This window comes from Furipterus horrens, unplaced genomic scaffold (genome assembly GCF_987537825.1).
Source record: "Furipterus horrens unplaced genomic scaffold, mFurHor1.1.pri manual_scaffold_13, whole genome shotgun sequence".
NCBI lineage: Eukaryota > Metazoa > Chordata > Mammalia > Chiroptera > Furipteridae > Furipterus > Furipterus horrens.
Window position 1 is genome coordinate 30939573 of NW_028327183.1, and position 10045 is coordinate 30949617.

General features: G+C 55.3%; 1 protein-coding gene across 1 annotated transcript; it reads left to right on the forward strand.

The window, feature by feature from the left end:
• Nucleotides 1–3768: 3768 nt before the first annotated feature.
• On the forward strand, nt 3769–9791 carry LOC149994375 (speedy protein E4-like). Its single transcript, XM_090259060.1, has 7 exons — nt 3769–3877; nt 5759–5971; nt 6621–6679; nt 7045–7130; nt 8689–8860; nt 9033–9107; nt 9762–9791. Exons 1-7 carry the CDS (start codon nt 3769–3771, stop codon nt 9789–9791), a joined length of 744 nt encoding a protein of 247 aa, XP_090115186.1.
• The last annotated feature ends 254 nt before the right edge of the window (nt 9792–10045 follow it).

Here is a 10045-nt window from a genome sequence, read left to right on the forward strand (position 1 = left end):
ACTCCAAAATGGCCATGTGATCACAGCGTGGAGAGTCTCTGGTGCGATGCGGAAGCAACAAGACAATGAAATCGGCCCAGCTATAGGGACTGAACGTATCTCCCCACACAGTCAGCTGCTCTGCAGGAACGCCACGCTCTACCTGTGCTGGTGGCGCAGCCACGTGAAGGAGGGGCACCTCACAAGGGGAGTCTCAGAGGAACAGACCCATGGAAATGACTGAATACATAAAGGCACCAACTAGCCCCCAGACCGGGAAGAAAGCCGGAGTGTTTCAGCGCCCAGTCACCAGCCTGGCCCACAGCGAAGCCCCACCGCCCTGCCTGCCTACTTCTCCGTCCCCAACCACACATGTTTCCATGGAGGAGCGCGGCCCTCAGTTCCTGGGGGAGGTACTTGGTAAGAGGACATCACCTGCTCCGCTTTCAATTGACAACAGGGTAGGAAGCGCTAAAGCAAGTAATAACCACAATCTTCCGAGACGGGCTTAAGGGGAACGATGGTCCTTTTCAGAGAGGTGAACAGGTCAACTTCGGGCCCAAGAGAACGGGGTCGCCACGACTTTCTTACTCTGTTCTTTCATCCCCAGTCCTGGGTGCTAATGATGCACGCCACACCCAACAAGGGGGTGAGTGAGCAGGCTGCTCCCTGTGACCCCGCTGCTCCTGGGCGACATCAGCCTTAACAGGAGCCTTCGCAGCCCCCTCCAAAGGGGCACAGAGGAAAGGCTGGCTGGGGAGGCATTTGGGGCTCGGGACACTTGGTGCACTCACGGAGCGTTGCTCACGACTCTACAAAGTAACAGAGCAAAGGACAGAAATGGCGGGCTGGGGGACTGGGAGGCTGGGAGAGGGGCAACACATGGAGAGAAAACTGAAGGAAAGACCACCACAGGGCTGGAGCCGGATGCTGGGCTGGAGTGGGGAGCGGGCCCACAGGCAGCCCCGTTAGCTGAGGGCCTCAGCGGGAGGCTCACGGATGCATTTCTCACTTCCTATCCGCCATCCGCGCATCCAGTCAGGCTGTCGGCCCAGAAACCAAAAGAACGGACCCCTGCAAGCACCCCAGAGCTTCTTCCTAGGGCAGACAAGTTTCTCACATCTAAAGCAGTGGATACCTAATATCCTCTGACGGGATGAAAAGTAAGGGTACAGACACGCCTAGAAAAGCGAGAAGAGAGCCACCCACCCAGTTTGGGCACTGTAACTACCAGTGCTGGCTTTAAAACATCAATCATAACATTAAGATTAAGGTGTCTAAAAATTACACTGAATTTGGGGACAAATTACTTCATTATCCATCGTTGATGCTCATGCTGTCTGGACTTAGAACAAAGTTAATCATGGATCATATTAATTTAGGCTTTGCAAAGATGTCTTGACAAGACAGACCAATGATCTCCAGCTTCTACAACTTTTCACAAAAACCACGCTCTGGAAAAAGAAACATTTGCTAAGCAACACAGCAAAGAAATCAGAACGAAAAGGAAACAAACTGCTAGAAGGCAGAGAATTTGCTTCCTCTGTCTGGTTTCTTTCACTTCACGTAACCCCCTCGAGGCCTCTATCCCCACTGTCCCAGATGGCTGCATTCCGTTCCTTCTCCTACTTGAGTAACGTGCCACTTGAAAAGGACATCTCACGTCTTCTGTACCCGCTCATCCACTGACGGACCCAGGTTCTTTCCACACCTCGGCTCTGCTGAATAATGCTGCAACAAACCGGGAGGTGCACATAGCTCTTCCAAGTTCTCCTTTCATTTCCTTCCAAGAAATTCCCAGACCTGGAATTGCTACGTCATAGAATGTTGAGGAGCTGCCATACCGTTTTCTGGAAGAACTGATGGGACTTCACTCAGGGTTGGTACAAGCAGATTAGAAACATGGACGTGAACAAATAAAAAATACAACTTCGGGTACATCCTGACTGTCTCATCCAAGTGTTCAAATGATGGATCAGAAGCACGACTCACGGCCCAAGGGTGGAAACAACCCGAGTGTCCATCAGCCCATGGATGCAGCAACAAGATACGGTTTCTATAATCGATATCATCCATCCTATAAAAAGAAGGAAATTCTGGCGCATGCAACAACATGCATGAACCTTGAAACCTTACGCTGACAAAATAAGCCTGAAATAAATGTACAGACACTATAGGATTCCACCGATACGGGTTCCCTACAGTAGTCAAGCTCCTACGGACAGGAGGCGCAAGGGTGGCTGGCTACCAGGACCAGGGGGAGACGGATAAAAGTTCATCTTTGTTGGGTGCAGAGTCTCAGTTTGGGAAGACGACAAAGTTCTGCGGACGGACGGCGGTGACTGTAGCACAAGGTGCATGCGTTCGATACCCGCGAATTTAACCTCTGTTGTGGTTAAAACGGTAAACTGAGTATGTTATTTCACCACAATAAGAAAGCAAGGGAGGGAGGGAGGGAGGATAAACAAAAGGAAGTAAAGGGTTCCGTGCCCAGGAAAACAGGAGAGCTGTGAGGCTGGCAGGTGGTTCAGAAACAGCATCCGCTGACCCTGCGGCGTAACGGGTTGGTCGGTACCTTTTCTGCATCTGCCCTCCCCACCTGCACAGGGAACATTCTGTTCTGTCTTCAACTGGAGACCTTTCCACTTAAGTCTTCCTGTGTGGGTGACATTTCATTCATAGGGTACCTGAGCGGTAGTGAAATGTCTGACTCAAGAGTGAAACACAGGCTGAAAACGTGGATATGTGGACGAGAGTTCCTTCCCTGGACTTGAGGGGCAGGCTTTGGGTGCTTCATGGACTCCCTCAAATCGCAGACACCGTCTGAAGCATGTGAGCGCATGTGCGGCTTTCTAGGATTTTAGGTTCTCACAACGTCTCTTGGAATGAAAGCTGCCTGAGGGTTGAGGATGCGTTTCCCCTGCTTCCAAATCCTGAACATCGTTTCCTGAGACATCGAGCGTCGCCAAAACCTGTGCTTGCTGGTGCTGTGCTTGTCGTTTTCCAAAGAGCCTGTACCGCGCTCAACTGATTATTTTAATAAGATCAACTCATTCACTATTGTACAAGGGAAGAGCTGGGAAGAGAGACAGAGAGGAAGACAGGGAGAGAAACCGATGTGTGAGAGAGGCAAAGACCGCTTGCACAGGGCCCCAGACGGGGACCAGCCTGCGACCCAGGCAGGTGCCCTGACCGGGAATCACACGGGTGAAACTGTCGCTTGCAGGATCAATGCTCAGTGCAACGAGCCACGCAGGTCAGCGCACCAAATTCGCCGTTTGAAACTAAATTGTCACTTGGCAGGGCCACGGACCCAGGGACTTTTTTACACTTTTACCCCGCTCTTGAAAGGTCTCAGTATTTCTGCTTTACCTCCCTCTCCCGCCAGGCAACACTCTGAAATGGAAATGGGAGAGAAGACCTGCCAACCCAGTTCAAGCTCAGAATGGAGACAACAGCGCACAGGCTGGGGACGAGGTAAAGAGCGATGCTGACACTGGAGGACAGCTCTGGAGGCTGGTCTGAGCTTGTAGGGTCAGCAGCAGGAGACACTGTTTACCCTGACCGTCAGGAGAAGTAAGTGCATGCGTGGCACTTACATGGATTCTATGTATGGCAGGTACATATGTGTGTTGGAGTCTTTCAAACTGGTGGCCGGGTGGGAATAACCGATGACATCAGAGGCTTCCGAACCTCCTGATTGGGAGGATCCATTCCGTGGCGCTAGGCAGCCCAGGTGGGCAACTACTTCTGTGATCGCCCACATTTACGGAAGGACAACAAGGAGCCATGGCTGACACTGACTCAAGTGCCAACTGTGACCACCTTGGCCCAGAGCCGAGCACCTCGGGGAGCCCGATGGAGCTCAGAGTTACTCGGGGGAACGCAGGACAATCAGGTGAGGAAACGGGGGGCGGCGGGATTTGGCACGGTTGACATTAAGGAGGAAGGGGGCCCTGAGCAGGCTGTGTGTGAAAGAAAGGAGAGATTCAGAGCACCACCGGATTACAGGAGATGACAGGAGCTGGGGACCAGGAGATCCCCATGAAAGGACAGCCTGGGAGGCAAGCAAGGAGGGATAGGAGATGAGATTCAAAGATGAGAGAAGGGAAGGGAAGAAACAAGGACGGTCCTTTTGTCCCCCTTCAATGGGAGAAATCCTCTCAAACGAGGAAGACCTTTGAGGACACAGAAGAATAACGGCAAGGTGAACATGGGGGGCGGTGGAGGGGCGGAGTATTGGATTCACCAAAGGAGGAAGATGAAAAGATGGCAGGGGAGAAGGCCGGTAGCCTATGAGACAAGAAAGAATGGAGGGGTTGGTTTCTAGGGACGGGGGGAGAGGTGGGGTGGAAACGAGGTCGGGTTTTGGTGACCAATAGCTGAATTTCAAAGGCAAAAAAAGCCTTATATCGTACCCTGGGTTCTTAACTCAGGCTCCTGTGTGGAATCCACCACCGCTGCTCGGACAACCGCAGCAAAGCGGAAGAGGGGGCGAGCAGAGAGGCGGGGGGCACAAGAGGAGACCGTCCCCGCGCCTAACAACACCTGGCTCGGAGAGGACGGGGACGGTCTCAAAATGACATTCAAAAGAACGCGCGTGGCAACGGTGCAGAGAGAACACCACGAGGCCGTTGCCAGGCTGCACAGTAAGCAGATACCTTGGAGGGCACCCTCCTAGCCTACTCTTAAGAAACCACTTGGAATAACTATACTTTTCCAACAGAAAAGAACTCCCTGCTAGTTGGTGCGCTCCCTTTCCCAGGAGGGCTCCCTATCGATTCTCACCGGGGACACTTAGAAGTGACACAGGATTAGGTTAGACTTGAGAAGGGTTTGCACTGGGAATGACGTGGCCTGTGAGTATTGTACCCTCGGAGACTTCTTAGCTCTCACTGGCCTTTTGAATCTAAAGTCCTTCACGTGTGTAAGGGGAGAGAAGGAGGCCATCTTCACGCCCTGATGTGACTGTCGACAGAGAAACGACGGAGTGGCGTCAGCAGGGGTGCCATCATGCGCGATGGGGGAGCAGCACTGATTCGCTAAGATCTGAGTCACGCAGATATGCTGCTGCCACCCTACGTGTGGCTCGGTCCCCCGGGGCTGGGTGGGTGAGGGTGGTGCCACCCTTGCTTCCTTTCCCAGGGAAGGATCCCCTGCACCCCTGTGTTCTGGGCAGCCTCACCCCTGGCCCTCACGGTGCCCCCTGGTGCTAAGAGTGACTCGGGTGAAGGCAGGACCATCAGGAGAGGAAACAGGGGGATGAGGGGTACGACAGGGTTGCCATTACGGAGGAAGGGGTACCTGAGTAGGGTGGGTGGGAAAGAGAGGAGGGGTTCAGAGCGTCACAACGTGGAGGAGACTTCGGGAGCTGTGGACCGGAATATCCGCATGAAAGGACGGCCTGGGAGGCAAGCAAGGAGCTTAGGAGTTGAGATTCAAAATGAGAGACAGGAAGGGAAGAAACCATGACAGTTCTTTCGTTCCCGCCCAATGGGAGAACCTACCTCAAACAAGGAAGATTTTTGAGGACACAGACAGAGAAAACAGCAAGGTCAACTTGGGGGTGGGCTGGGCGGAGACAGGGACACCGCCAAAGCAGGAAGATGAAAAGACGGCCGGGGAGAAGGCCAGTAGTCTATGAGACTGCAGAGAAGGGAGGGGTCGGTTTGTAGGGGGTGGGGGCGTCAGTGGGGTGGAGAGGGGGCCAGGTTTCGGTGACCAGTAGCTCAATTCCAAAGGCAAAAGCCTTACATTGCGCCCTGGGTTCTTTACTCAGGCCCCTCTGTGGATTCCAACCGCCCTGCTCAGACCACCACGGCAAAGAGGAAGAGGGGGCGAGCAGCGAGGCGGGAGGCACAGGAGGAGACCGTCCCCGCGCCTAACAACACCTGGCTCGTGGAGGACCGGGACGGTCTCAAAATGACCCTGAAAAGGAAGCGCGGTACAACGGTCCAGAGAGAACACCAGGAGGCCTTTGCCAGGCTTCTCAGTAAGCAGATACCCTGGAGAGCCCCCTCCTAGCCTACTCTTAAGTCACAACTTTGAACAACTATACTTTTCCAACAGAAAAGAACTCCCTGCTGGTTGGTGGGCTATCCTTCCTAGGTGGGCTCCCTATCGAGTCTCAGTGGGGACCCTTAGATTAGGCTAGACTTGAGGAGGGTTTGCACTGGGAATCACGTGGCCTGTGAGTATTGTACCCTCGGAGACTTCTTGGCTCTCACTGGCCGTTTGAATCTAAATACCTTCACGTGTGTAAGGGGAGAGAAGGAGGCCAACTTCACGCCCTGATGTGACTGTCAACAGACAAAGGACGGAATGGCTCTGGCATGAATGAGCAGGGGTGCATTCATGCGTGATGGGGGAGCAGCACTGAGTCGCTAAGATCTCAGTCACGCAGATAAGCTGCTGCCACCCTACGTGTCGCTCGGTCCCCCGGGACTGGGTGGGTGAGGGTGGTGACACCCCTGCTTCCTTTCCCAGGGAACGATCTCCTCTATCCCTCTTCCTGGCAGCCTCACCCTTCGCCCCGCTCCTCAACCTTCCCCCAGAGCGGCACGCTTCCCCTCTTGAGCCCGGTACGCTCCCACGGAAACTCCGTTGCTGTCATCAGGCTCACACTTGCCCTCTCTTCACAGAGGACCCTGTCATCAAACGTTTCCTTGAGTGGGACGCGCAGCTGAGAATCTCAGATAAGGTGAGAGGGGTTCCTGCTCCACCATCGACCCTCGGATCAGGCGGCAGTTTCCTGAGCCCACAGTTCCCCCTCCAACCTGCCTTCGGGGACCTAGGCGTTTCTCGCAGTGCGGACGGCAACCCTGCCTCTGCCCCGGCTCTTCTGGGACCTGAGCCCAAGGCTTGTCCCTCTTCTCTCAGCTCTTGGGGACTCCCCTTCGCTCCAGCTTCTCAGAGACCCTCCCGATGCCGGCCGGCCCAAACACAGAGCATCTCTGACACCCTAGGCGCCTGCCATGCCGGGAGCATCAGCCTTTCCCTTGTCCCGCTCTTCTTCCTCTTTCACAATGTGAGTCCTCGTGTGTGTCTTCCTCCTCTTCCCACCAGTACCTGCTCTCAATGGTCCTGGCCTATTTGAGCCGCGCCGTCCTGTTCTCCTGGCAGTACCGGCGCATCCACTTCTTCCTGGCCCTGTGAGTACCGTGCTGAACCCCATCAGTCACTTTCATCCTCTGGGGAGCGCGGGGACACGAGCGGGTCTCCGACCTCTCACCTGCTTTCCACCCCATTTCTACCGTGTACACTGGGGATGAACTTGATAGGACTGGACTACCGCGTTTCTTACACTGTTCTTAGGAAGACCCAACAACACCAAGGTCCGTTACAAGACTGAAGAAACCACAAGAAAACATCAGGTCCTCACAAACATTTCACACCACCCTTCCCCTGAGTAAACAGGCTTGAGACGAACCGTGTTCCTAAGTCTTCTCCCCCACATCCCGCCACACCTCTCGACGACACCAAACGTCACGGTCCTTCTCCTCAGTGCAGGCCCCCGTCACATACCACAGATCGATTGTGAATACTCGCCCCGGGTCCCGGGCCGGCCTGTTCGGCTGTTTCGAGTGCCGTGCGGTCCACCGAAGTGTTGCGGGTTCGGTCGCGGTCAGGGCTCCTGAAGGAGGCAACCGATCCGGGTTTCTCGCTCACGTCAATGTCTCTCCCTCTCTCTGAATCAATGCACATCTCCTCGGGGGAGGAGAACAAACAGTAAGACCCAGGGCTCTTCCTTACCAATCTCCCGGAATGGACTTCGAAACACAGCTCTAACCACTTCCCCACCCCCCACCCAACAAGTCCACTGGCTCATGTTGTTCTCAACCGAGGCCAGAGTTCTCGCTGTGAAATCAGCTCTCTCTGCACCCTCCATCAAACCCGGTGACCACCCGGACACTCCCCTCTTCGTTTCGCTGCTCTTCCCAACACCCTTCCCTGACTGTATATTGTGCTTTCGGTCGCGGTATTTTTACACGCATGTAACTGAAAGACACAATCTCCTCTGAAACTAACTCAAACGCCAAAATCGTCGGACCTCCTCACTTCTGCACCCCGGTAGCCAAGGAAAAGCATTGCTAATTTAAATAAACAAACAAACAAAAAGCACATATATATCAACGGGTTCTTAAAACACTCGACACCCTCCTCTTCCTGTCGCACAATCTGTATGACATTGAGTCTCTGAGGGCATCAGTTTTGCACTTGACGAGGACACAAAGCGTTCGGTCATTCGTCCTATGAAACCTTACAAAGTGCACCTCCAGGGCCAGGGAGTGTGAGGATGGGAGCATTCAGAAGGGCCCCTGAGGGAATGCGCCAAGGAACCCAGTCCTGCCTCAGTCACTTGGTAGGAAACCGTGAGGACTGAGATGGGCCAGTCGGCTCCTGCCCGCAGGAGCTGTCCAGGGGCTCACACGACAGGGAGACGGGTGTGCGCGCGCACGGCAGGGTCAACGAAGGGGGTGGGCTTCCCCACTCAGTTCACTGTATCTGCATCGTCAAGGTAGGAGAGGGGCCCTTCAGCTGCCTGCTCAGCAGGGGCTTCTTGTGCCTGGGAGGCGCTCTGCGACCCTGCATGGGGCTCCTGCGGGTCCTGTGTGAAGGCCGTCCTGCCTGCGTCCTCTCTGGGAAGCTGACTGCAGGCAGGGCCCCTCTCCGTCTGCTCTCAGCTGACACCCTGATGGCCTTCCTCAGCTACCTCGCCATTGACATGGAAGAGGGCCGCTGCGCCCCTAAAGAGGCCATCTTTTTCTTCCTCTACGGGAACAACAACCGCGCCTGGCGTCCCATGTTCCAGAAGCAGCGGTTTGAATTCTTCCGCTCCATGGGCTACAGGGCATGGGTCACCAAGGAGGAGTGTGAAGAGGTAGTTGGGCGGCGGGGCTCTGGTGGAGGGTGGTGCCGGGCTGCAGAGGGAAGGGGTCCTGGGCCTCACAGCTGGGACTGGGGGATGAGAGAGACGGGGGGGCCGGACATGGGGAGGGTCGTGGGTCCACATGGAGAGCCCTCACCTTTTCAGGGACTCTTTGTCTTTCCAGATCCAGGCCTTCGATCCCCAGCTCTGGGTGTGGCGGCGAGACCGTGCCCTCCTTTCTCAGACCCCGAAGGCTAAGGTAGGTGTGAACGGAGGGAGGGCTGTGTCCCCACGGGTGCAGACGGAATCATCTGTGGACCCTGGAGGAAACCCGACACATTTAACTGCACCGCCCATGATCGTCGACCCCATCCCTCTCCCTCACCCTGCCACACGTCCGAAGCACACCCACCAGGCACACAGCCAGGCATGTGCCGGAACTCCTTTAGCTTTACCTTGTCCCAAAAGCACTTCCCCTGCCCCACCATTCTAAACGATAGCTTTGCGGAATAGAGTTCTTTATGAAACAGGGCATGAAACGCACTCCTGGGTGTGGCAGGGCCACTCCCCGCTCCCGGCTCCACTCTCTTTCTCTTGTCTTCAAACTTTCCGCTGCTGTGGCAGGAAGGCGACAGCCTGGAGAGCAGGAAGGCCGCCTGCCCCTGGCCTGCGCTGGCCTGACTGGGACATCCTTCGAGCACACTGTCCTCGGCACCAGGTTGGTGTCTCAGACCCCAGGCTGGGGAGAAACCACGGGAACCAGCCCCTCTGGGCCAGCACTGCCCATCCCTGGCCTTGGTTCAGAATGCACCGACCCTCTGCTGGGCAGAGCTGGGATTCTTCCCATCTGAGAAGTGGGCGGCCTCTTGGGAGCCTATCTCATTTCACCGGCCTTCTCCCAACATCCCCTAAGGGGCGCCACGCCACTACCACTTCTCGGTGAGGTGGCTCACGCAGTCCTCGGTGCATTGGACGGTCTCTTTGACATTCTCTCACAGCAGAGTCTCCGGCTCGGTGCAGCAGGCATTCCTCCGGGTGCTTCTCAGTCACATTCGCGGTTCATTCACTGAGGCTGCTTTCACCCGCGGCAGCAGCTCGGCTCACGTTCTCCAGCACGCTCTTTCCAAAGGATGGTTTTCCTCCAATGATGTCTTGTCTCCGGTCCCTGAACAGCCACCAGACAGCCTCCTCTTCTCA